This window comes from Heteronotia binoei, chromosome 18, assembly GCF_032191835.1.
Source record: "Heteronotia binoei isolate CCM8104 ecotype False Entrance Well chromosome 18, APGP_CSIRO_Hbin_v1, whole genome shotgun sequence".
NCBI classification, from domain to species: Eukaryota; Metazoa; Chordata; class Lepidosauria; order Squamata; family Gekkonidae; genus Heteronotia; species Heteronotia binoei.
The window spans coordinates 34,814,251-34,841,548 of NC_083240.1; the positions used below are offsets into that span (position 1 = coordinate 34,814,251).

Here is a 27,298-nt window from a genome sequence, read left to right on the forward strand (position 1 = left end):
AGCCAGCCTGGGCCCATCATTCGTCCTTTTGAGTGTTCTCTAGTCTACCAAGAGCAGCTTCTTGCAGGCGGAGGGTGCTGGTAGAAGCAACGGGAAGAGTTCGGCGGCTGCTGTGTAAATTCCTCTCCCAGTTCGCTCAGAAAGAACGAACGAAGGCTGGGCATCTGCCAGAAGGAAAATGGAAGGCATCCGTGCCAAGGAAGGGAGCTTCTGCACTGACTCTGCTTTTGGCCTACAGAACGAATTCCGGGACTACCCCCCCATCCTGCGCCAAGCCGTCTCCCTCGCTCGACGCATACAGGACCCACTGATCGAGTTTGCCCAGGTTTGCAGCTCAGATGAGGACATCCTGTGCCTCAAGCTCCACCCCTTGCAGGTAATCTCACCCCGCAGATCTTCTTATCCTGTGCCTCTTCCATATTTGATATTGGGTAGTTCCTATAGGATGTGGAAGATGGTTTCTCTGAGTTTTGGATTATTCGGATGCTGAGGCTTGGTGGGGAGGAAGAAGGAACTGGGTTATTTCAAAATATAGCCTAGGCCAGGGGTGGCCAAGCTTGCTTAACGTAAGAGCTGGACAGAATAAACGTCAGATGTTTGAGAGCCGCAAGACACAAATGTCAGATGTTTGAGAGCCACAAGGCAGGAACATCAGGTGTTTGAAAGAAGGAAGGAAGGGAAGTAGATGGGGGAGGGAGAAAAGAAAGCAACTTTAACTTGAAATGCATTCTCTTGAAACCACTGGCTGGCTTGGCTTGGAGAAGTGATTGAAAGAGACAAATGCCTTCTCCCAGCTGGCTGACAGGACAGTGGGAACTTTGAGAGCCACACGATATGTGTGAAAGAGCCACATCTGGCTCCCGAGACACAGTTTGGCGACCCCTGGCCTAGGCTCTGTGACCAAGCCACCTGGCTGTGAAGCTCAACACCTGTTCTTGCTGGGAAGCTCTCCTAACAATCCTGCCCGAGTTCCTTGGTGGCCAGAAAGGCTGTGGATATAAGTGCAGTTTTGACAGGGCAGGCAACAGCGTATCCCTGGCTCCTGTAGGCCATCTCCTAGCTCAGAGTTCTTTCTAGCTCGGAGCTGCCCCTTTCCACTGGCATGCAGCCTCTTGCATTCATGGGGGATGCGTATGTGTGATATCACTGAACAGTTTTCTGAAGAAACTTTGGCCCGGTGTGGGGCCGGTTGGAAGTGGCTTCTTGTAAGAAAATAAAAGAAGCTGTATTGATTCAGGCCATTGACCCATCCAGTCCAACACTCTTGTCACACAGTAGCCAATGCCCAGGTATCATTCAGAAAGTTCACCAGTAGGATCAGAACTCCAGAAGCCCTCCCACTGTTGCCTCTCAATGCACCAAGAATACAGAACATCATTGCCCCAGAAAAAGTGTTCCAGCTATACCTTGTAGCTAGTAGCCACTGATGGACCTCTGCTCCATATGTTTACTCCTGAGCAGTGCAGTCTACCTTGCTCAGCTTAGTATGTGAAAGCTTTCCTGTACTTTTCCAGGAACACGTTGTGAAAGAGGACCTGCTGAACGCCTTGTACTGCGAGTTTATCAACCGCGTGAACGAAGTGGGAGTGGATGTCAACCGTGCCATTGCCCATCCGCACAGCCAGGCCCTCCTGCAGTACGTCTGTGGCCTGGGACCACGCAAGGGCACTCACCTGCTGAAGGTAAACCTCTTCCAGGTGTCACCGTACTTGACCAGAGACCAAGGGAGCTGCTCCTAGAGGCTGCCTCTGGAAGGTTCAGGGGGCACCTCGCAAACAACTTGTGAGCTTAAGAAGAAGATGATGATATTGGATTTATATCCCGTCCTATTCTCTGAATCTCAGAGCGGCTCACAATATCCTTTACTTCTCCCCCCACCCCCCCAACAGGCACCCTGTGAGGTGGGTGAGGCTGAGAGGGCTCTCACAGCAGCTGCCCTTTCAAGGACAGCTCTGAGAGAGCGATGGCTGACCCAAGGCCATTCCAGCAGCTGCAAGTGGAGGAGTGGGGAATCAAACTCAGTTCTCCCAGATAAGAGTCCGTGTACTTAACCACTACACCAAACTGGCTCTCAAGAGCATGTGATGGGCCCAAAGCTATCCATAGAGCATCAGATGTTTAAACTCGAGTGCCATATATTGCCAGCTGTTTTGCAAAACTGGCCACTTGGAGTGGCCTACTGTAACTCCTGTATCTATCCTGATGTTATCCTGCTTTTGTTTGTGTGGGAAATAGTCATGATTTTTGGGAAAGGAAACCTCTTTGGCCCATTTATCCCAAGCCATTTACATGTGTCTGCAGCCACCTTCCTTAATTCCAGCTCTGCCCCCCCAACACCAAATATCTTTGAAAGTACAAATAAAGATTCTTTCCCCAATAGGAATTACTGTCTTCTGCTAGCAGAATCAAGTTACTGGCATCATCTGGTCAGCGCGCCTTCTTTCTGCAGTGGCTGGAAAAGTTCTGTGTCCTCTGACTTCTCTCTCTTTCTCTCTCCCCCGTGTGCAGATCCTGAAGCAGAACAATACGCGGCTGGAGAACCGTACCCAGCTCGTCACCATGTGCCACATGGGACCAAAGGTCTTCATTAACTGTGCTGGGTTCATCAAGATAGACACAGCATCGCTGGGCGACAGGTTGGTGCCAGGCTGTAGCGAAAGGTTTACCGTATTTTTCGCTCCATAAGACGCACCTGAGCATAAGATGCACCTAGTTTTTAGAGCCGTTTGAGTGAATTTAGAGGCATTTGTGTGAATTTTTTGCAGTATTCGCTCCTTAAGACGCACACACTTTTCCCTCCACTTTTTTTGGGGGGGGGGGGGGAGTGAGTCTTATGGTGCAAAAAATACATTGGAAGTGGTCAAACTTAATTCCTCCGTTAGGGGAAGAGCCAGCGCCAGAATGTACAGAACTCTCCGCTGATAATACGCCATTTGCAAAGAAACAAACCAGTCATGTCAGGAAGCAGTTCTGGCAGCTTGGCAGTCCCTACTCATGAACACACATGAAGCTATATATATTATAATGAATGAGACCAATGGTCCGTCAAGGGCTGTATTGTCTACTCAGAATGGCAGTAGCTTTCCAGCCAGTCTTTCATATCATATATTATCTGATCCTTCACAAGAGCCCTGCTGGATCAGACCAAAGGAGGTTCTTAGCCAGCTTCCTGTTTCCTTTGGTGGCCTACCATGTGCCCCCCTAAAGGATGGTAAGCAGGAGCACAGACGATAAAGCCCCTATTATCCAACAACAAGTGTTCAGAGGCAGTGCATCTCTGAATGCGGATATTCCATTTAGCCATCATGGCTAACATCCATTGGACCCAGGGGTGGAATTCTAGCAAGAGCTCCTTTGCATATTAGGCCACACACCCCTGATGTAGCCAATCCTCCAAGAGCTTACAGGGCTTTTTTGTAAGCTCTTGAAGGGCTGGCTACATCAGCGTTGTGTGGCCTAATATACAAAGGAGCTCCTGCTGGAATTCCACCTCTAATTAGACCTATCCTCCATTAATTTTCCTAATTTCCTTTTTAAAGCCGTCTAAGCTAGTGGCTATCTTGTAGAAGTGAATTCCATGAACTAATTAGGACAGGTCATTCTACCTTTTGTTCTCAGTGATCACCTATCAGCTTTGTTAGTCCCCCAAGTACTCATACTTTGGCTGCAGGAGAAAAAGTTCTCTCTCCCCATTTCCATCTTGTTCAGAATTTTATAAATCTGTCATGTCCCCTCTTCGTTGTCGTTTCTAGATTGAAAAGCTCCAAATTCAATAGCCTTTTTTCATAAGGGAAGTATTCCAAGTGGCCACATTATTTTCAGGATTTCCTAGTAATCCTAGTATAGAACGTGCCTTTTTTTTTCACCGGAGTGAGTTGGCATTTTCATGGAGCTGTCCTCTGTAACCCAAAGATCTCGCAGCGCAGACCTCAACACTGCGTTTGCAAAATTAGGATTTTTGTTTCTCCCAGCATGTATCACTTTGTGCTTAACATTCAACTACACTACTTCAGTTTGGTGTAGTGGTTAAGTGTGCGGACTCTTATCTGGGAGAACTGGTTTTGATTCCCCACTCCTCCACTTGCAGCTGCTGGAATGGCCTTGGGTCAGCCATAGCTCGGACAGAGGTTGTCCTTGAAAGGGCAGCTGCTGTGAGAGTCCTCTCAGCCCCACCCACCTCACAGGGTATCTGTTGTCGGGGAGGAAGATAAAGGAGATTGTGAGCCACTCTGAGATTCCGAGTGGAGGGCGGGATATGAATCCAATATCATCTTCATTGCCCACCCATCTAGTTTGGGGAGGTACTCTTGGAGCTTCTTACAAACTGCGTAGATTTTCAACACTTGGAATAATCGGTAGCTTTCACAAATACAACCTCTTTGCTGCTCACATTCAGTTTAAAATCACTTTTGAACAAATTTAATACCATAGGCCCTAACACAGATCCCTGGGCCTCTTCACAGTTTACTTCCTTCTGTTGTGGGAGTCGTTTACTAATCCGTAAGAGGACCCCTGGTTTATCTTATCCCATAACTGTTAGGTTTGTTCGTGAGCCTTTCCTGAGGGTCAGAACTTTGGTAAAAGAATAGCAATTCAAGTACTCTAGCGATAGTGCTTTTTGTACTGATTTTTCAAGTCTAGCCATTCCTCCTTACCCTTAGCACGGATTCCTACATTGAAGTCCTGGACGGGTCCAGGGTCCATCCGGAAACCTATGAATGGGCCAGGAAAATGGCTGTTGATGCCTTGGAGTACGACGAGTCGGCAGAAGATGCCAACCCTGCTGGTGCCCTGGAGGAGATTCTGGAAAACCCAGAGCGCCTGAAAGACTTGGATCTTGATGCCTTCGCTGAAGAGCTGGAAAGACAGGTAACTACCCTTGAATCATTTTAACTCTTGCCTCTGCCAGGTTGCCTGCAGGTTTATTTCACTGTGGCTCTCTCACAGGGTTACGGAGACAAACACATCACCTTGTACGACATCCGGGCTGAACTGAGCTGCCGCTACAAGGACCTGAGGAGCCAGTACCGCTCCCCTAACTCCGAGGAGGTCTTCAACATGTTGACAAAGGAGACGCCTGACACGTTCTACATAGGTAGGCCTTCCTGTATCGGCAAGAGGAGACGTGGCAGGAGGATGCTTGCTCTTTGCACGCTTAGTGCCTGAACTCTTCCATTCCACCATACTGCTGTGAGAGCCAGTTTGGTGTAGTGGTTAAGTGTGCGGACTCTTATCTGGGAGAACCGGGTTTGAATCCTCACTCCTCCACTTGCATCTGCTAGCATGGCCTTGGGTCAGCCATAGCTCTGGCAGAGGTTGTCCTTGAAAGGGCAGCTTCTGGGAGAGCTCTCTCTCCCCCACCTACCTCACAGGGTGTCTGTTGTGGGGGAGGAAGGTAAAGGAGATTGTGACCGCTCTGAGACTCTGAGGAGTGAAGGGCAGGATATAAATCCAACATAATCATCTTCTACAGAACTCCCATGTCACCCGTGTGGCTCAGCACAGATGCATTAGCCACATGGCCTGCTCAAAGAGCTGTGTTTAAGGCTCTTCCCATGCCATTCTTATTTCTGACCCTTCTCTGCCTCCAGGGAAGCTGATCATCTGCAACGTGACAGGAATAGCCCACCGGCGGCCCCAGGGGGAGAGCTACGACCAAGCCATCAGGAATGACGAGACGGGCCTGTGGCAGTGCCCCTTCTGTCAGCAGGACAACTTCCCCGAACTCAGCGAGGTAATGGGGCGAGCACCGCAAAGTGAGCCAGAGCCTACTTCTGAGTAGGTTGTGGTGTGCCGTGCATGCGTACCAGGACTTCCTGTTAAGCGAGAGGCCCATGCATATACCATCCTTTCCCAGTCCCCTACGTGCAAACTTGGAAACGATATTTGGGGGCGATCAACAGACCGGGAGTTGCATCATGGCCACGCAGAATCATTATACGTATTGAGATGTATCTTTAGCCAAAATGAAAAGAAGCAGGGGAGGAGAGGAGAGGAGAGGGAGCCAGTTCTCTCAGCTTGCTCCAAGTCACATTTCCTGTAAAATGCGTGTTCGTTCTTGTTGCCATGGAATGAGATGCACTCTACCTAGAAAAGTCATTAATGCCTCACTTGAAGCTCAGAGTCTCTTTCAGAAACGGAGAGTGTCTGTGCCCAGACTGCACAGAGATACGGGGGGGAATTTGTAATCCATTATCTTCTCTGTGCAAGTAATCCCATTGATCGTGTTGATTTGCCTACAAGTGACAAGTTCATGCACCACACTTAATTTTGTGATATTTTCATGCACAAGATAGTTTGGGCTGCCACATTTCTGGGGTGGGGGAGGGGGAAATTGCCACTTCCTTTCCAGTCAGCAAGCGGACAAGCCTCTGCTGTGTTCAAAATGCATATGTGCATAGCAGATCTAATGAATATTTGAATGTATGGATGCGTAGCACGCTTTAGATTTAAATAACATGAGTCAGCTTTTGTTATAAAAGAAAATTATACTGAAAAAATTCCCAGCATTTATCAGAAAGATTAATGCTTGCCATTATCCATAAAGATTTGCTTATTGAACGCAATATAAATAATGCCTGTCACACTTTCAGCCAATACGTAAATGTGGCTCTCCATTGACAACTTTAAGAACATAAGAGAAGCCATGTTGGATCAGGCCAGTGGCCCATCCAGTCCAACAGTGTGTGTCACACAGTGGCCAAAAAACCCAGGTGTCATCAGGAGGACCAGTGGGGCCAGGACACTAGAAGCCCTCCTACTGTTGCCCCCCATCCAAGCACCAAGAATACAGAGCATCACTTACCCCAGACATAAATATAAGAGAAGCCATCTTGCATTAGGCCAGTGGCCTGTACAGTCCAACACTCTGTGTCACACAGTGGCCAATATATGTGTGTGTGTATACACAGACACACACACACACACACATAGCCACTGATGGACCTCTGCTCCATATTTTTATCCAGTACCCTCTTAAAGCTGGCTATGCTTGTGGCCGGCACCACTTCCTGTGGCAGTGAATTCCACACTTGCCTCGATTCCAGTCCTGTAATTTTTCTTGCACCTCGATGTCAATAGTAGTAAGCACCCTAGACTGATCTTTCAACTCGGTTTACTGATTTCATTTAATATCCCACCCGTATGGAGAAAATATAGTTTAGGGTTACATATTTGAAAATAAGTAACATCCAGCAAAATCGTTATTCCTCGTATTCCACATGAATGCAGGAAGCTGCCTTATAATGACTCAAACCCTTGGTCCATCAAAGTCGATATTGTCTACTCAACTGGCAGCAGCTCACCAGGGTCTCAGGCTGAGGTCTTTCACATCACCTCCTACCTCAGCCTTTCTTTCTTTTTTAATTTTTATATTTCATTGATGCAGTAAACGTCAAAGAAAGACAAACAGACAAGACAAAGACATTACAAAATAAACTGGAGTACAAGGACTTAACTAGATCATTTACAATACGTTCCATCCTTACTCATATTCTATATTTCAACTTTTTATAGTCCCAGTTCTTTTTATTTCCACCCCTTCCCTATTACCTACTGTACCAGTGTCACATACTCTTTATTTTCCCTGTAGTTTCTATTTAATTTCCATATAATTTATTAACATTAACATGTTAACATCAATTCCATTGTTGCTCACCATTCTTTTAGTCACTCTCCTATACATCTATACCAGGGGCGGCCAACGGTAGCTCTCCAGATGGTTTTTGCCTACAACTCCCATCATCCCCAGCCATTGGCCATGCTGGCTAGGGCTGATGGGAGTTGTAGGCAAAAAAACATCTGCAGAGCTACCGTTGGCCACCCCTGATCTATGCAACTCGCATTCAGGTTCTCATACCATTTTCAGCCATTCGTATAATGGTTGCCTTTTTTTTTTTTTTTTTGCATTCCTGTATATTTCCTTCCTTCATTTTCTCTGGTTTCTCTTCAGATCGCAAAATCTTTCACCTTTTACTACCTCAGCCTTTCAACTGGAGATGCCTGGGATAGAACCTGGGAGCTCTTGCATGCAAAGCAGATGCTCTGCCATTGAGCCACCTAACTACTTGTACACCTTGGATGCCCTCCTCTCTCTTAACCTAAGTACCAAAACTGCTATAAGCAGACAGAACAAAACAAGAAACATTGGGTATCCTTCCCATATGACTTCGGAGAGACTAATTTTGGTGGAAAGCTGTCCTTTGACACTAGCAATAGAACACCAAGATAAAAACAACAGACAAGATAAAAACACTTTTGTCTCCTAAAATTGTTCAGGGGCTTTGGGGCAGGATTTGTGTGTTCTATCCATGTCCCCAGGGATCTCTGAAGCTGTGCCTGAATAATTGCTGGCATAATGTTACGCTAACATGATTCCTCTTATAGACACTTGGTTTTATTTGAGGCGTGATTGTTTCTTTATGCCTTGCATTCCTCTTCTTTTCAGGTCTGGAATCACTTTGACAGCGGCTCCTGCCCTGGCCAGGCCATCGGGGTGAAGACCCGGCTAGACAATGGAGTAACCGGCTTCATCCCGACCAAGTTCCTCAGCGACAAGGTGGTCAAGCGGCCTGAGGAAAGGGTCAAGGTAAGTCAGTTTGGGGACAAGCTCTGCTTCATATCCAGCTCCCCAGGGCTTTTTTTTTGTAGCAGGAACTGCTTTGCGTATTAGGCCACACACCCCTGATGTAGCTAATCCTCTAAGACAGGGGTGGGGAATCTCCGTCCCACGGGCCGTATACGGCCCTTGAGGTCACTTGGTGTGGCCCTTGGGAATTGCTAGGCTGAACCGAGTCATGTGGCAGCCTCCCTAGGGCCAGGCAGGGATCACAGAGCCCAGACAGCAGCCTCCCTGGGGCCTGGCCGGCTGGCCAGAATTACTGCGGGGCCTGGAAAAGTTACTGTCACAGTTCAGTTTGCACTTGATTATCCCAGAGGGTGTGGCCTAATATGCTAATGAGTGTGTGACCTCATATGCTAATATTAGGGGATGTGGTCTAATATGCTACTGAGTTCCTGCTGTGGTTTTTCTACAAAAAAGTCCTGGACCTATGCATTTGCCTAGGGCAGCAGGCCGGGTGCATGTGTGTGTGCCAGATTAGGCTCTCCCCACATGGACTTCAAATAGAAAAACAATTATTTGCATTAATTTTGCTGGCCTGAATCATTCTCCCTCGACGGAGCACTGTTTTTTAAGTTGATAATTTTTTATGGCCCGTGAATGATGTTATAAATATCCATATGGCCCTTGGCAGAAAAAAGGTTTCCCGCCCCTGCTCTAAGAGTTTACAGGACCTACTGTAAGCTTCAGGAGGATTGGCTACAGCAGAGGTGTGTGGCCTAATATACAAAGGAGTTCCTGCAACAAAAAGTCCTTCGGCTCCCTCCTCGCTGAACATTCAGTCAGCAGATGGAGAATACGAACAACCCTCATCCAGGTAGTTTCTGAATCATGCTGTGTTTGTCTCTTTTGTAAGGAGGTTGCCACTTTCATGCCTTTCCCAGGTTCCTGGGGCGTGGTGATTTTTGCTCCCCGTCTGGCAGGGTGATGAAAAGGAAGGTTACTCTCACATTGTAGTCATTAGCAGGGGTGGAATTCTAGCAGGAGCTCCTTTGCGTATTAGGCCACACACCCCATGATGTAGCCAATACTCCTGGAGCTTACAAAAAAGAGCCTTGTAAGCTCTTGGAGGATTGGCTACATCAGGGTGTGTGGCCTAATACGCAAAGGAGCTTCTACTAGAATTCCACCCCTGGTCATGAGCACTTGTTAGGTATTTACCCATCTTCCCTGGAGCGCATGTTGCTTCTTCAAGGTATATCTCCCTTTCTCTCCTGCCCAGGTGGGGATGACAGTACACTGCCGGATCATGAAGATAGACATTGAGAAGTTCAGCGCCGACCTGACCTGTCGGACGTCAGACCTGATGGACAAGAACAACGAGTGGAAGCTGCCGAAAGACACGTACTACGACTTCGACGCAGAGGCCGCTGATCACAAGCAGGAGGAAGAGCTGAAGAGGAGGCAGCAGCGCACGAGTGAGTCTTCCAACAAACCCAGTGGGGAAAGAAGGGGGCTCATGGCACTGCTGCAAAGGGGTGCAAGTGCAAGAACCGCCTGCCTGTATCTTTCCCGCAGCTTACATCAAGCGGGTCATTGCCCACCCATCCTTCCACAACATCAACTTCAAGCAGGCTGAGAAGATGATGGAGACGATGGACCAAGGTGACGTCATCATCCGCCCCAGCAGCAAAGGGGAGAACCACTTGACGGTCACCTGGAAAGTGTGCGACAACATCTACCAGCACGTCGACGTGCGCGAGGAAGGCAAGGAGAACGCCTTCAGCCTGGGCTCCACGCTGTGGATCAACACGGAGGTGAGCCAGAGCGTGCAAGAGGAGAAGCGGGGTCTGTCTGTCTTGACCAAATTGTGACCTTTTCCCGTTTTCCTTCCAAGGAGTTTGAGGACCTGGACGAAATAGTTGCCCGCTACGTCCAGCCAATGGCATCTTTTGCAAGAGATTTGCTCAGCCATAAGTATTACCAGGAGTGCAACGGAGGAGACAGGAAGGTGAGCTTTAGCTTAAGGAGGTTTATTATATACTTATGCGTTTACTTCATTTAGATGAAGAAGATATTGGATTTATATCCCGCCCTCCACTCCGAAGAGTCTCAGAGCGGCTCACAATCTCCTTTCCCTTCCTCCCCCACAACAGACACCCTGTGAGGTAGATGAAGATATTGGATTTATATCCCGCCCTCCACTCCAAAGAGTCTCAGAGCGGCTCACTGTCTCCTTTCCCTTCCTCCCCCACAACAGACACCCTGTGAGGTAGATGAAGATATTGGATTTATATCCCGCCCTCCACTCCGAAGAGTCTCAGAGCGGCTCACAATCTCCTTTCCCTTCCTCCCCCACAACAGACACCCTGTGAGGTAGATGAAGATATTGGATTTATATCCCGCCCTCCACTCCAAAGAGTCTCAGAGCAGCTCACTGTCTCCTTTCCCTTCCTCCCCCACAACAGACACCCTGTGAGGTAGATGAAGATATTGGATTTATATCCCGCCCTCCACTCCGAAGAGTCTCAGAGCGGCTCACAATCTCCTTTCCCTTCCTCCCCCACAACAGACACCCTGTGAGGTGGGTGGGGCTGGAGAGGGCTCTCACAGCAGCTGCCCTTTCAAGGACAACCTCTGCCAGAGCTATGGCTGACCCGAGGCCATTCCAGCAGATGCAAGTGGAGGAGTGGGGAATCAAACCCGGTTCTCCCAGATAAGAGTCTGCACACTTAACCACTACACCAAACTGGCTCTCCCTGTTCTTCTCCGCAGTGGGGATCCTGCACAGTTTACATCATTCCCCTCTCCTCCATTTTATCCTCACAACAATCTTGGGAGGTGGGTTAGGCTGAGAGAAGGTGGCTGGGCCAGTGTCATCCAGCGAGTTTCCATGGCATGAGTGGGGATTCGGACTTGGGTCTCTCAGATACTAGTCTGACACTTTTAACTGCTGCACCACACTGGCTCTGAGCTGCTTGGTTTTGAGCTGCAGTTAATCTAGGCAGGAAGAAGAAGACTGCAGATTTATACCCCGCCCTTCTCCCTGAATCAGAGACTCAGAGCAGCTTACAATCTCCTTTATCTTCTTCCCCCGCAACAGATACCCTGGGAGGTGGGTGTGGCTGAGAGAGCTCTCACAGCAGCTGCCCTTTCAAGGACAACCTCTGCCAGAGCTATGGCTGACCCAAGGCCATTCCAGCAGGTGCAAGTGGAGGAGTGGGGAATCAAACCCAGTTCTCCCAGATAAGAGTCTGCACACTTCACCACTACACCAAACAGGAAGGGATGCGTCTGCTGGGAACAGTGAGTGGTTTCTACCATCCTGTTCTGATACTGTATGGAAGGGTTGGCACCAGGTCTTGAGAAACTGGGTGGCAAATCAGTTTCAGGAAATACAGGCCTGGCTAGTACCCCCAGAGTCCTAGGAATGGAGAGGAAAGGATATACAGAATGGCTTGTTGGTGCCAAGAAGCATGGCTAACTAGGGGATCCTGCTCTTTGGTTATATCCAGGAATGGTTTTCTAGAAGAATTCCAATGTTGATACTGAATTTTTATCAATTCGCAACTTTACTGATAGTTTAGAAGATTTTTGGTAGGTAGAAACCTTGAAGGCAGGACAGAACTGCTTCCAGTTCCTGGCTCTGGCCAGTATTCCTGAACAGGCAGCTTTCCACATTTCACCACTGAGCATCTTTAGAATAGAATCTGCTACATTTAGAGTAGCGGGCAAAAAAAGCAATACCCACCCGCCCAAAAGGTTGGGGTGACAGAAGAGGCAAAGGCATGTATTTGTGCCATTGAAATTGAAATCGACATAGGCGTATTGTAGTGCTTTTATTGCAATGTAAACGTTTGTGGAGTAGATCCCATTTTTTTTCAGATGCATCAGTTAGTGTGCCCTCACTAGATAGATGTTTGAACTTGAGATTATTAAAACACAGAGAGAGAGAGAGACGCACATAGCATGATCAAGGAGCTGTTAAATACCAGAACAGAGTGGGATGTAATTCTGTAGAATTCATAGTAGAGAGAGCATTTGCTATAGCGGTAATAGCCTTTTCTCTGGTTTGACTAAGCTAAATTGCTTCCTTCATTCATCTGAGACTTCCCAGCCATTACAGATGTTAACACCTGCAAAGAATAAGGAAGCCCAAGACTTGCAAGAAACCCAGAGGCCAACCGTAACCCTGTCTGCTTTCAGAATAAAACATCCAGCTCTACCTTCTTGAGTTTTTCCTCCAATTACGTGCATGCCCTTGTGTGCCCACAGTGCCCTTTTGTTCTGTGTATAGGACAAATCAGTCCATCATTACACAAAGAAGAATCAATGAACATTCTCTCTCTCTCTTAAAATTACTCAAAATCAGCTAGAGAACAGATCAGTCTCCCAGGGCATTCTGTTGGTGATCTAAGAGCCACCTTTCCCCAGCAAAAGAACTTTCATGGGAAAGGCACGAAAGTGGCAACCTGCATGAAACCACTGAATTAGAATTCATCAAGAGGTTTTGGCGCGGTCCTCCTCTTCTCTCCTCCCTCCAGGCTGAACAGGAACTTAGGGTGTCCCCATAGGTGTTAACTCTTGTGTAGATCCAGCTTGGTGTAGTGGTTAAGTGTGCGGACTCTTAACTGGGAGAACTGGGTTTGATTCCCCAAGCAAAGCAAAGCAAAGCAAGTCAAATTTTATTCTTATATCCCGCCCTCCCCCGCCGAAGGCGGGCTCAGGGCGGCTCACAGACATGGCAAGCATGATTTGGTTAAAATAGATAAACAATAATTTAAATAGTACAATTACATAAGTTAATTAAAGTTTAAAAATATAAAAATAGAAGAATAGAAGATTTTAAAATATAAAGTATAAAAATAGATAGAAATAGGTGCTATACTTCTATTGGTCACAGTTTACACATTATCATACATCATACTGGGTTTGATTCCCCACTCTTCCACTTGCACCTGCTGGCATGGCCTTGGGTCAACCATAGTTCTGGCAGAGGTTGTCCTTGAAAGGGCAGCTGCTGTGAGAGCCCTCTCAGCCCCACCCACTTCACAGGGTGTCTATTGTGGGAAAAGAAGATAAAGGAGATTGTGAGCTGCTCTGAGACTCTGAAATTCAGAGTGGAGGGCGGGATATAAATCCAATATCATCATCATCATCTTGCTAAAGCCTGGAACTCTTCAGCCTTTACAGGTGTTGTCTAGCTAAGTACTGTGCTTTTCTTAATTCAATTTGAATTTTACCTAGTTATCTTTCACCCTGCACTTCTGTTACTTCATAGCCTCTTGTCCCTTATTTTTTCCATAGCCATGTACCTGAAAGCTACATCCGATGAAGTGGACTCAAGTCCACTAACGCTTCTACTGGAATTAAAGTTTGGTCTTTAAAATAGTCACAAGATTCCTATATATTCGTTGCTGCAGTGGACTATTCCCCCAGCTTTGTTCCTGGGTTAAGGACTAAAGGAATGTGACGGGGTCTCAGTCTTTATTACAGGTCCCAAAGTGTGGCCTGAAACTAATTGCTGGTAGTTGCCCTCTTGACAGTCTTCCAGACAGCAGCCAGGTTGGGGAATTGAGTGCCGCTGCATGCCGTTGCTGTCTGTGAGCAGAGTCACTTCCAGCTGAAATCCTGCTTGTCCCTCTGTGTTCTAGAAACTGGAAGAGCTTCTGATCAAAGCCAAGAAGGAGAAGCCCACCTTCATCCCATACTTCGTTTGTGCCTGCAAAGACCTCCCTGGCAAATTCCTCCTGGGATACCAGCCACGAGGGAAGCCCAGGTGCGTGCGTCTACTGGGGATGGATGAGAAAGGGGCTTCTGGCAGTTTCAGGGACTTGTGGGATCAGGATACCCTCCCGCACTTTCTTTCCGATCCCAGCAGAAGCTGGGTTCTGGTAGCCGGCTCAAGGTTGACTCAGCCTTCCATCCTTCCGAGATCAGTAAATGAGAAGCCAGCTTGCTCGGGGGGAAAGTGTAGATGACAAGGGAAGGCAATGGCAAACCACTCCATAAAAAAGTCTGCCATGAAAGCAACGTCACCCCAGAGTCGGAAACGACTGGTGCTTGCTCAGGGGACTACCTTTACCTTTTTATATTCACAGAGGAAAGGTTCGGCAGTGGCTACTAGCCTTAGTTGACTGAAGGGAGCCTCCATCTAACAGAGGCAGCAGACCTCTTAATAGCAGTGCTGAGAAGCAGCAGCATGAGAGGGACATGGCCTCTCTGTGCCCTATTTGTTGGCCCTGCAGGGCAGCTGGTTGCCCACTGTGTGCAATGAGATGCTGGACTAGATGGGCCCCTGGTCTGATTCAACAGGACCTTTCCTATGTTCCTGGCTTTGTACATATTTGACCCTTCTTCCAAATAAGGGGGAATAACATTGAACACGGCTCTTCTTCTTTCCCACTTCCATCCATTCTGAACCATTAGCCTTGCAAAGATACTTCTAATAATTTGTATCTCGCCCCTTGATGTTCTCTTGTACTGATCCCGGGCAAGTGAGATGGTGGTCAGCCTGCTTGTGAATTTGAACTTCTGCACTTACTTCTTCACAGGGCTTTTTTTGTAGCAGGAGCGCCTTTGCATACTAGGCCACACACCCCCGATGTGGCCAATCCTCCAAGAGCTTACAGGGCCTACTGTAAGCTCCAGGAGGATTGGCTACATCAGGGATGTGTGGCCTAATATGCAAAGGAGTTCGTACTGCAAAAAAAGCCATGCTTCTTCATTACATTTGTATCCTGATTTCCTTCTCTTGTAGCAATGGGGGTGAAGTGAGGGTGGTGAACAGGCAGTCTCCCATCCAGAGGCTGAGCATGTCCAGTGCTGTCTGGCTTTGATAGTGTGGTTATATGCTGTGACTTCAGATCATTTGCTAGGCACGCTGGCGGGTGAAGTCGGACAGAGTTGTTAATTGGGGTGTTCCTTCTGCAGGATCGAGTACGTGACGGTGACACCCGAAGGTTTCCGGTACCGGAACCACATCTTCCCCACGGTCAATGGACTATTCCGATGGTTCAAGGATCACTATCAAGACCCAGTGCCAGGTAAGTGTTTGTGGCTCAGTGATTGGGGTAGGGAAAAGTCTGTAATCGAGGCTTAAGTGTGCCTTCTCTGTGAATGCAGCAAGAGCGCATAATGTAGGCATAGGAGTTAGTTCCTGGGGGATGCTGGCTTTTGTTTTCTTTAAAAGTTTACTAGTCCTTATAGTTGCAAAGACATGATGTAGGGAGCCAGTTTGGTGTAGGGGTTTAGCGGGTGGACTCTTATCTGGGAGAATCGGGTTTTATTCCCCACTCCTCCACTTGCACCTGCTGGAATGGCCTTGGGTCAGCCTTGCAGGAGTTGTCCTTGAAAGGGCAGCTGCTGTGAGAGCCCTCAGCTCCACCCACCTCACAGGGTGTCTGTTGTGGGGGGTGGGAGAGAAGATACAGGAGATTGTAAGCCGCTCTAAGTCTCAAGAGAGAAGGGCAGGGTATAAATCTGCTGTCGTCATCGTCTTCTAAAAGGTTGAGCAGCTAAAACATGAAATAAAATGCAACTGTTTATTACACAGTGCACAAAAGCTTAAGATTAAAAACAACATCCATAGAATAATAATACTAAAAGCTCAGAATGAAGGATGGGCATGGAATGCGAAAATGATGGTTCGTTTCATAGTTCATTGGTTTGTCCAAATCAGTAGTTTGGTTCATTTCGTTTTATTCTCTGAACAAATTGTGGTTTGTTGGTTTGGGAGGGCTAGAAAGCGCCAGTGCGCCTCACATTCCCAGCATAATGATGTCACGCAGAAGTGAAGCTATCGCACCAGGCACATTTTCTGGGATGGAGTGCCTGGCATGATGGCATCACTTCCGGGTGACATCATCACCCCAGGCACATCGTGGCATGCGAGGAGGATCTCCTGCTGATGACACAGATGAACCACCCAAAAAACAAGCCGCTTCGTTCTGTGAGTCGCGCGTAGCACAGGTACCTGAATCGATTCAGGACAAACCACGAATCGGCTATTTTAGGCACGAATCATGATTTGTGCTTTGATTCGTGCCCATCTGCACTCAGAACCATTATCGAGTTGTTACACATGCAGCTTGCTCTTGTTCTGAGCTTTTATTGGCATTTTGTGTATGCTGTTTTTAATCTTAAGTTTTTGCGCATTGTCTAATAAACACTTGCGTTTTATTCAGTGTTTTAGCTGCTCAACCTTTTAGGTTCCTGACGACTTTCAGGTTGGGTCTCCCCCCCCCCCCCCCCACACCCTTTTGTTTCCTGCGATGTAAAGAGCTGTCATGGCCCTATTTCGTTCCTGAGGGTATCTGGCAAAGGGAGTGTTGACTCTGGAAAGCTTATAGCTCAAAAATCTCGTTAGTCTCTAAGGAGCTCCTGGAATCACATGTAACTGGGTCACTGTTTAAAAATCTTACCAAAAAATCGTCTTTCTGTTTACGAAGATACCGTTGAAAGTTTATAATTGGGCTTTTAGCAAAAACTTCTTGGTATGGCATCCAAAGCAGAACAAAACGTATTGAAAGGGGATCTGGGAATACCATCCTTTGGTTTCAAAAGAGGGCACGAGAAGACCTCTTTCTTCTGCTTAAAGTGTTTGGTATGAATTCAAACCTGTACCAGTTGTGTGTTGCCTGATGGTACAGTGTAGATCTAATTGTGGCTATCTTTACTTCCTGGGAAGACTTTTAAGTTCTGTATCTTGGGGCTTCTATGTAGGATCAGACCGTAGGAGACCTGCTGTCAATATCTGAAACTGCGGAGAACGATTCAGACCCTTTTAATGACATGCGGGCCTTCGGCGAGGCAGAGAGTTGCTCAAATCGCTAGGAGTCCTGGCCACTTTGATGGTTTAATTAGGAAAAGGTTGAGTTCATTGATAAGCCAGCAGGCTGTTTTGCATTTAAAAAAAAAAAAGGAGAAAGGCCTTGGATTATGTCCTCCTTGAAGGACACTGGTGCAGCCTTTAGCCCAAGATGCCTTCAGCCGCCCAGATGAGAGAGCAAGTTTGTAATTTGCTCACCGTGCCAACTGCTCTCGATTCAGCTCCATTTGTCAAAGTACCAAGCAGAAATTTGGGGTGGGTGTGAGAAAGCCTCCTCAATGAGAAGCGTGAGAGAAAACGGGGCTGCTTCCCTTCAGTGCCAAACGCTCAACAAGGCTTCAGTCTTCAGAATAAAACCAGAGCCCAGAGGCACCTTGAAGAGACAGCATTTACTTCAAAATCAGCTCTTGTGAATTGCCGCTCAATTCTTCAGATATGTGAAGGGAAGATCACACTGTGAATACTTCTCATGGGGAAGACTGGGGAGGGGAGTTGAGGCAGAGCGGTTTGGTGGGAATTCTGTCATGTGTATGGGGGGGGGGGAAGGGAGGAGTTGAGCTAAAAAGGCCTTATGATTAGAACTGGGGGAGGGGTAGATTGCCATAATCCAGGAAATTACTGGATACGTAGAAGACTGCAGATTTATACCCCGCCCTTCTCTCTGAATCAGTGACTCAGAGCGACTTACAATCTCCTATATCTTCTCCCCCCAACAACAGACACCCTGTGGTTTCTACCATCCTGTTCTGATACTGTATGGAAGGGTTGGCACCAGGTCTTGAGAAACTGGGTGGCAAATCAGTTTCAGGAAATACGGGTCTGGCTAGTACCCCCAGAGTCCTAGGAATGGGGAGGAAAGGATATACAGAATGGCTTGGATTATGTCCTCCTTGCAGAACACTAGTGAAGAATACCAAAATGAATATTGAAGAATGGCAAAATGAGGGGCTGAAAGGGCTCTCACAGCAGCTGCTCTTTTAAGGACAACTCCTGCGGTAGCTATGGCTAACCCAAGGCCATTCCAGCAGGTGCAAGTGGAGGAGTGGGGAATGTACTTACCTGTTAAATCCCACAGTAGTTTTGCCTGGATGCTTTGTAAGTAGGGTTGCCAGCTCTGAGTTGGGAAATACCTGGAGATAATTGGGGTGGGAACTAGGGGTTTGGGGGAGGGGAGGGACCTCTGCAGATATAATGCCATAGAATCCACCCTCCAAAGCAACCATTTTCTCCAGAGAAACTGATCTCAGTTGTCTGGAGATCAAGTGTAATAGAGGGAGATCTCCAGCCACCACCTGAAGGTTGGCAACCCAGTTTGTAAGAAAAATGGGTCAGATTTGGAACTGTGAATACGCTTACACCTGCCAAATTGAGCCTTTCAGCTTTCTGGGAGAATGAAGACACTGGTTCAGGAGAATTTGGTCTTTTATGTTAACTTTCTAGTCCAGAGGTGGCCAAACTTGCTTAACGTAAGAGCCGCATAGACTAAGCATCAGACGTTTGAGAGCCTCAAGACACAAATGTAAAAAATTAGAGCCGCAAAACATGAACATCAGATGTTCAAGAGCAGGAAGGAAGGAAGGAAAATAGAGGTGGAAAGAAAACAACTTTAAATGCATTCTCCAAGCTGCCATCTGGCTTGGCTTGGAGAACTGATTTAAAGAGACAAATGTTTTCTCCAAGTCAGCTGACAGGGCAGTGGGGGCTTCGAGAGCCACCCAATATGTGTAAAAGAGCCACATGTGGCTCCCGAGCCACAGTTTGGCCACCCCTGGTCTAGTCAAATATATAGGTGACTCCCATTTAAATGTAAACAGGATATTATTATATCAAAGGCAGCTTTCATCCCTGTGTTATCTTATGCTGTAAGTAAGTCAATAGCCGAAGAAACTTCTAGCCGTATCTCTTTTCTTTATCCAACTTTATCCTTCACTTTCTTTTTCGTTAAAATTTTTACGTTCTGCTGTTACTTGAAACAACTGAGAGACGACACATTCACAGGGATTATGTAAATCAGCATAAATCTCACTCTTTTCGTATTTGCTTAATTGCGCTTCTGTGCATTTAAGATACACGGCCACATTTTGAAAGTAACATTGTCGAATGCGCTTCCCAAAATGAGACGGGGAGCATGCAAATTTTGCTGGCTCGGCTTTCCCTGTCTGGTTTGCTGCTTTGGCTGCTTCCCAGCCGCGCTCCTTGTGTGCCGGCTCTCCTCTTAGCTGGTAAATAGGGGCTGCCCACTTTAAATATTGTAAGGCTCCTAGTCTAAGGATTTACTGAAAGTGGTGTTTGTCGCCCAGAGGGCTTTTGCATCATTCCAGCTGGCAGGACTTAACTTCATGTCTCATCTCTGTTCCCTCCCCAGGGATCACCCCCAGCAGTAGCAGCAGGACCAGGACTCCGGCTTCGATCAACGCTACTCCTGCCAACATTAACCTGGCAGGTGAGTTGCATCTCCCACCCTGCTCACCTGTGCAGACATTTGTGTGCTGTTGCTGTTAGCATGTCCCTGCAACCAGGGCTTTTTTTGAGCAGGAACGCAGTTCTGGCTGGCTTGGTGTCAGGGGGTGTGGCCTAATATGCAAAAGAGTTCCTGCTGGGCTTTTTTCTGCAAAAAAAAAGCCGTGTGGATCAATGGCAACATCAGGGGGTGTGGCCTAATATGCAAATGTGTTCTTGCTGGGCTTTGTCCACAAAAAAAGTCCCGCATGAACCATGGTGCCATTGGGGGTGTGGCCTAATATGCAAAAGAGTTCCTGCTGAGCTTTTTCTACAAAAAAAGCTGTGTGGATCAATGGCGCCATCAGGGGGTGTGGCCTAATGTGCAAATGTGTTCTTGCTGGGCTTTGTCCGCAAAAAAGTCCTGCATGAAACCATAGTGCCATTGGGGGTGTGGCCTAATATGCAAATGAGTTCCTCCTGGACATTTTCTACTTAAAAAGCCCTGCCTGCAACTTTTCTCTTTTGCAGATCTGACCCGAGCCGTGAATGCCCTGCCACAGACCATGACCTCCCAGATGTTCAGCGCCATCGCTGCTGTGACCGGTCAGGGGCAGAACGCCAATGCCACACCCGCCCAGTGGGCCTCCAGTCAATACGGCTATGGAGGCAGCGGGGGCGGTAGCAGTGCTTACCATGTAAGTGGCTGGGATTTCGGAGAGGGGGAAGAGCTGATCACTAAAACTGTGTGGTATCTCCAGTTGGTCTCATCCACAAACACAGGCTGACTCAGACTGGAGAGCTGGGTCATCACCAGCCCTGCCACCGTGGCCCCCATTCTGATCTGAACCCTTGGATATGTTGTCTTGTCAGGAAACAAGGGGCTCCAAAGTTTGCTAGAGAGCTAAGCTTTTATGGGAAATTGCTGGAGCCCAAGGAGCTGAAGAATAACTGTTGGTCCTTGAGAGCCAGTTTGGTGTAGTGGTTAAGTGCGTGGACTCTTACCTGGGAGAACCGGGTTTGATTCCCCACTCCTCCGCTTGCAGCTGCTGGAATGGCCCTGGGTCAGCCGTAGCTCTCATAGGAGTTGTCCTGGAAAGGGCAGCTTCTGGGAGAGCTCACTCAGCTCCAGTCTGTTGTGTTGTGTGGGGGGGGAAGTCAAGGAGATTGTGACCACTCTGAGATTCAAGAGTATAGGGCAGGATATAAATCCAATATCATCATCATCTTTTTAGCATCTGCTAATCTGGGGTGGAGTGCCTCTCCCATGGAGGCTCTTGGAGCCAGCTAGCCACTAGTTAGCTAACCAGCCAAGAAAAGCCTGTTTCCAAAGTCAGCACTGTAGCGTTCTCCCGGAAAAGAAACCACCGTTTCCCATTGCGCTTGTTCTTCATCTTGCTTGGCTCCATCGGGTCCCAGCTAACCAACTCCTTCCTTCCACTTGCCCCTGTTGACTTTTTGCAAGCTATCAGGAGGTTGCCAGGCCTGTCCCCCCCCTCCACACCTCCAGAATGTGTTTTGAGCTACAGGGCAGGGGGAGTGCCCCGTTAAGCTGCCAGGCAGGCAGAGGGCTTAGAAGGAGGGGAAAATTTGCTGAGCTTACACATGGGCCTCAGCAGCTGAGCTTGCTAATCGCCTGGCAGGGGCTGAGAGCAAAGGAGCTCTGTTTCCCAGCACCACACAACTGCAGCAACTGAGAGCTGGAGGGCACCTCTCGGCTTCTTCTGGCCTTGTGCCTTTTAACCAGCTGCTCCCCAGAGCTGTCTTGAATCACGCTTCCAGGACCCCATTGCCTGGTAATGTGCGTTCTTCACCCAAAGGATAAGCATATGGAGCAGAGTTTCATCAGTGGCTATTAGTCACAGGTATTGTTGGGACTCTCTGTTTGGGGCAGTGATGCTCTGTATTCTTGGTGCTTGGGGGGGGGGGGCAACATTGGGAGGGCTTCTAGTGTCCTGGCCCCACTGGTGGATCTCCTGATGGCACCTGGGTTTTTTTGGCCACCGCGTGACAGAATGTTGGACTGGATGGGCCGTTGGCCTGATCCAACATGGCTTTTCTTACATTCTTAACCCTCATGGAGGAGTCCAGTCTTTCATCCTCCATCTCCTCTAGCAGTTTGTGCAGGAAGGCAGCAGGGCCCCGAGATCAACCTGCCTTCTGGCGGGCACCCCTGTAGGGTCACACTCCGCAGGCCTTCCCCTGAAGCCGCGGCACGCATTTTGACATTTCCTCAGAGCCACCTTTAACTGGTTTGTGGTGTCTCTCCTCTCCCTCCCAGGTCTTCACAACTCCGGCTCAGCAGCCAGTGGCCACCCCTCTGTTGACTCCCAGCTACTCCTACACGACGCCCAGCCAGCCGATCACGACACCTCAGTATCATCAGCTTCAGGCCAACACTACGCCCCAATCCACCCAGTCCCAGCCACAATCTCAGCCTTCGTCCAGTTCTGGGCAAAGACAGCAACCCAAGTGAGTACAAAGCTCCTCATTCCTGGGACGGGGGGGGGCAAGTACCTGTGCTACACTAGGGACAGGTCATCGGGAGAGAGAAGGGGCGGTGGGTGGACTTCAGTGGGTAACCATGAGTTAATCAATGGAAAACATCTGGGTAGGTTTAGATCCTGATTCTGTTGGGTGGCATCTTATTTTTTGCTGAGCGCCATGCCCCTTCTTAACAGAGACATACCCTCTTTCTCCTGCAGGAGGGAATGCTTTTCCTCAGATGGTGACGGTCGCAATGCACGTCTCCCTTAAATTAAGCAGGCCCCATAAGGTCCTTTGAACTCTGGGGATCCGCCCTGGTTGGTGGGCTGCGCTTGTCTGCCGGGATCAGGGTCGGCACTGGCTAAGAGTAAGGAGCCCCGTGGCACAGAGTGATAAAGCTCCAGTACTGCAGTCCAAGCTCTGCTCACAACCTGAGTTCGATCCCGGCAGAAGCTGGGTTCAGGTAGCCGGCTCATGGTTGACTCGGAATGAGTACCCAGCTTTAAGTGTAAATGACTGGGAAAGGCAATGGCAAACCGTCCCGTAAAAAATCTGCCGTGATAATGTTGTGAAAGCAACGTCACCCAGGGCCCGCCCTACCACAAGGCAAACTAGGCAATTGCCTAGGGCGCCAGCCTTCTGGGGGCGCCAAATTGGGCATCCTCATGTGACTTGGGGACGTTATCAGTGAAGGGGGGGGGTGCCAGAAGTTAGCCTTGCCTAGGGTGCCAGACAGTCTAGGGCCAGCCCTGACATCACCCCAGAGTTGGAAGCGACTGGTGCTTGCACAGGGGATTACTTTACCTTTACTTTAAGAGTAAAGGAGACCCAAGTGACAGTTGTATTAAAAGGATATTGACCAAAGTGTAATGGTTAAGTGTATGGATTCTTATCTGGGAGAGCCGGGTTTGATTCCCCACTCCTCCACTTGCACCTGCTGGAATGGCCTTGGGTCAGCCATAGCTCTGGCAGAGGTTGTCCTTGAAAGGGCAGCTGCTGTGAGAGCCCTCTCCAGCCCCACCCACCTCACAGGGTGTCTGTTGTGGGGGAGGAAGGTAAAGGAGATTGTGAGCCGCTCTGAGACTCTTCGGAGTGGAGGGTGGGATATAAATCCAATATCTTCATCCACCTCACAGGGTGTCTGTTGTGGGGGAGGAAGGTAAAGGAGATTGTGAGCTGCTCTGAGACTCTTCGGAGTGGAGGGTGGGATATAAATCCAATATCTTCATCCACCTCACAGGGTGTCTGTTGTGGGGGAGGAAGGTAAAGGAGATTGTGAGCCGCTCTGAGACTCTTCGGAGTGGAGGGTGGGATATAAATCCAATATCTTCATCCACCTCACAGGGTGTCTGTTGTGGGGGAGGAAGGTAAAGGAGATTGTGAGCCGCTCTGAGACTCTTCGGAGTGGAGGGTGGGATATAAATCCAATATCTTCATCCACCTCACAGGGTGTCTGTTGTGGGGGAGGAAGGTAAAGGAGATTGTGAGCCGCTCTGAGACTCTTCGGAGTGGAGGGCGGGATATCATCTTCTTCAAAGGCTAAGAAGACCCCTCTGGTACCAGGCCTGCCAGAGATACGCTTTGGCTAGAAATGACATCAAAGGCCATGCAGGGCAGAGCAAAACTTGTGCCGCAGTAAACAAATTAGCCTTGAAGTTCCCCTGAGACATGCAGTTGCTTTTGCCCTTTGCCCAACCCCCAGATAGAGACAGGGAAGTTGGTTGTGGTTTCTTAGAGCTGAGAGGGAGACCCGGAAGCCCTGCTCTCTTTCACCCTTGCTTTGTTCCTGGTCTGAGACTTGGCAGCCTACCTCAGGGGTAAGTCTGGATGCAGGGTTCTTTTTGAGAACCAATCAGAAGTCTGAGGCCAGGCTGAGCAATTGAAGAAACCATCCCCATAGTTCAAAATTAGCATTGAAGGGGCATCCAGGCGGCAAGCAGCTTTCCAGAAAGGAACTGGGTCCGTTCCCCATCTGAAACGGAGAACGCTTTAAAGGGCTCCTCAGGAGACAGCCGGAGGGAACGATGTGTGTCATGGCATTGGCCCATCTGTCTCTCTCTCTCTTTCCAGATCCAGCAGCGCCCACACAGCGATCGATTGGGGCAAGATGGCCGAACAGTGGCTCCAGGAGAAGGAGGCCGAGCGGCGGAAGCAGAAGCAGCGGTTGACGCCTCGCCCGTCTCCGAGCCCCATGATCGAGAGCACCCCCATGTCCGTCGCTGGAGATGCCACGCCTCTGCTGGACGAAATGGACCGGTAGTCCTCCCATCCCTTCAGCTCGCCTCGAAGGGGAGAGCGCCTGCCAGCGGAGACCAGCTCTTCTTCTTTAGTCTTGTCGCTCCCTGTTTGGGGTTTGTTTGTTTTTTTTTCGGTTTGTTGGTTTCTTACATTTGACCAGCAGGACACCAGGGACGCTGGGCAGCGCCCTTCTCGTGACCGGGGCCACTTACGGAGCAGCAGCAGAGGCAGAACTTGCTGCTACGCTAAGCGGCATCCGGACCGGCCGAATCCTCGGTTCGTGCTTTGCCGGCGTGGGGGAGACCGAGCCTGTCTTTCCAAGCAGGGTTTTCGTTCTGGCAGCCCCAGTTCTGGATGCTGCCTGGGCTTTACACCCAACTGTTGAGAAATAATAAAAAAACAAAAAATGTAAAGCAAGGGGTTTTATCCTCTGCCAGCGACGGAGCCAGCGAAACCCATTTGGTCGGTCAGTCTGCGGTCTCTCTCTCTCTCTCTCCCCCCCAACCCCCTTCCTACTCGGTCAGCAGCATTGTATGGCTAAAGGGCTTTGTTTCAGGAGACCCTCCGCACCCTCCCCCCCCCCAGAGGACCTTGGCTGGAAGGGCATGGGCTGCAGCTTCCCCCTCCCCCTTTAAGTTCAGTTTCGTTGGCACTCCCGAGGACAATATTTATTCAGTCGTATGACACAAAAAAGGAACATGAGCCGCAGCGCTAAACCCCGGGCAACGGCTGCTTTTGTCACTGAGCCGGGAGGGCCTGAGAGCTTCTGGGCGCCCAGCCGTGCGGCTTGAATGCCAAGTAGCCTGTTCCCCCCTCCCCCCCACTCCTCCTCCTCTGTATCTACTCATAACAGAAGCGAAGGAATAAATTGTGTTTCTGCCGAACTCTCACAGACGTTCTCTCTCCACTTCCCGGCCAACGATGGCAGCTGAAGCTGGAGGTGGGGAAGGCGATTTCCACGCCTTCCGATTCAAGTCCTGGCCGGTGGTTTTTCTTTTGCCTTCGTTTCCAAAAAGGTCGTCTTGCGCTGGCAGCTTGGGAAGAGGGCAACCTCCTTGCGGAGTCCTGGCATAGAGTGCGAGAGGGATTGTTAGCCGCTAAAGCAGAATCTTGAAAGGGGAGGGGGACGTGACTGCGGTGAGCTAGAGAAAGCAGGAGCGGTCACCCCTCCATCCTCATCTTGGTGCTGCGTTCGGACCTGGGTGTCAGCAGTGGGGCCCTTCTCGCTTGGGAGGGACGGTGTTTCAGTGGTAGAGCATCTGCTTGGTAAGCAGAAGGTCCCAGGTTCAATCCCCGGCATCTCCAACTAAAAGGGTCCAGGCAAATAGGTGTGAAAAACCTCAGCTTGAAACCCTGGAGAGCCACTGCCAGTCTGAGTAGACAATACTGACTTTGATGGACCAAGGGTCTGATTCAGTATAAGGCAGCTTCATATGTTCATACGTAGGTTTGGGTGGCAGAGCAGCCTGGGGTTGCCAGCCTCCATGTGGGGCCTGGAGATCTCCTGCTTTTACAGATGATCTCCAGTTGGCAGAGATCAGCTCCGCAGGAGAAGACGGCTGCTTTGAAGGGTACCATGCTGAGGCCCCTCCCCTCCCCAAACCCCGCCCTCTCCCGGCACCACCCCCAAAGTCTCCAGGTATTTTCCAGCACAGACCTGGCACCCCTAGCTCCCCTGGAGAAAATGGCTGCTTGGAAGGGGGGACTCCGTGGCATTGTACCATGCTGAGGCCCCTCCCCAAACCCCGCCCTCTCCTGGCTCCACCCCCAGAGTCTCCAGGTATTTCCCAACACAAGCCTGGCAACCTTAGAGCAACCTGTCAGCTGGGGAGAAGGAATCTGCCCTTACCTTCCCAGCTGGTGATGTGGAATGGGGTGCCTGAGCCTTCACCCCAGCAGCATGAGGCTCACTCACTCTTACCCTATCCCAGGGGTGGCCAAACTGTGGCTCTTGGGCATATATTGTGTGGCTCTTGAAGCCCCCGCTGGCCTGCTTGGAGAAGGCATTTCTCTCTTTAAATCACTTCACCAAGCCAGTTGGTAGCTTGGAGAACGCATTTAATGTTAAAGTTGCTTTCTTTCCATCTCTCCCCCCATTTATTTGCCTGCCTGCCTTCCTGTCTTGCAGCTCTCAAACGTCTGAAATTCATATCTTGCAGCTCTCAAAACCTCTGACATTTATTCTGTGCGGCTCCTACATTAAGCACGTTTGGCCACCTCTGCTCTAGCCTGTGGGGTGATCTCAGGAGCTGGCCTATTTGAGGACGGAAATTGGATTTGCTGTTCTGGCCACATTCCTTCAATACTGACCCCCCCCCTACATTTGGGGTCTTTTGTGGCTGCCCGTATCAGTCAACTCGCTTTGCGGGTGCCGCCTCTCTGCGGCTGTCAGAGGACGTTTGTATTTGTGGCCCGTTCCTGAACTTGTTACGCTGAGCTGAACGCTCTCTTTGGTGGGAGTACTCCTAAGTGCGCGGACTCTTATCTGAAAGAACCGGGTTTGATTCCCCACTCCTCCACTTGCACCTGCTGGAATGGCCTTGAGTCAGCCATAGCTCTCGTAGGAGTTGTCCTTGAAAGGGCAGCTGCTGCGAGAGCCCTCTCAGCCCCACCCACCTCACCGAGTGTCTGTTGTGAGGGGAGAAGATATAGGAGATTGTGAGCTGCTCTGAGTCTCTGATTCAGGGAGAAGGGCGGGGTATAAATCCAAACTCCTCCTCCTCTTGCTTCAGACCAACACAGCT

General features: G+C 49.2%; 1 protein-coding gene across 1 annotated transcript in view; it reads left to right on the plus strand.

The window, feature by feature from the left end:
- SUPT6H (SPT6 homolog, histone chaperone and transcription elongation factor) overlaps positions 1-25,438 on the plus strand; it is a 58,500-nt gene extending 33,062 nt beyond the window's left edge. Inside the window, exons 22-37 of the mRNA XM_060258828.1 lie at positions 239-376; positions 1,515-1,682; positions 2,509-2,636; positions 4,662-4,869; positions 4,948-5,095; positions 5,592-5,734; positions 8,447-8,587; positions 9,843-10,038; positions 10,139-10,377; positions 10,458-10,571; positions 14,215-14,339; positions 15,494-15,606; positions 19,756-19,833; positions 20,361-20,527; positions 22,111-22,301; positions 24,387-25,438. Of these exons, the coding sequence (XP_060114811.1) occupies positions 239-376; positions 1,515-1,682; positions 2,509-2,636; positions 4,662-4,869; positions 4,948-5,095; positions 5,592-5,734; positions 8,447-8,587; positions 9,843-10,038; positions 10,139-10,377; positions 10,458-10,571; positions 14,215-14,339; positions 15,494-15,606; positions 19,756-19,833; positions 20,361-20,527; positions 22,111-22,301; positions 24,387-24,576 (2,487 nt within the window). The 3' untranslated portion in view covers positions 24,577-25,438. The remainder of the gene's footprint in view (positions 1-238; positions 377-1,514; positions 1,683-2,508; positions 2,637-4,661; positions 4,870-4,947; positions 5,096-5,591; positions 5,735-8,446; positions 8,588-9,842; positions 10,039-10,138; positions 10,378-10,457; positions 10,572-14,214; positions 14,340-15,493; positions 15,607-19,755; positions 19,834-20,360; positions 20,528-22,110; positions 22,302-24,386) is intronic.
- The last annotated feature ends 1,860 nt before the right edge of the window (positions 25,439-27,298 follow it).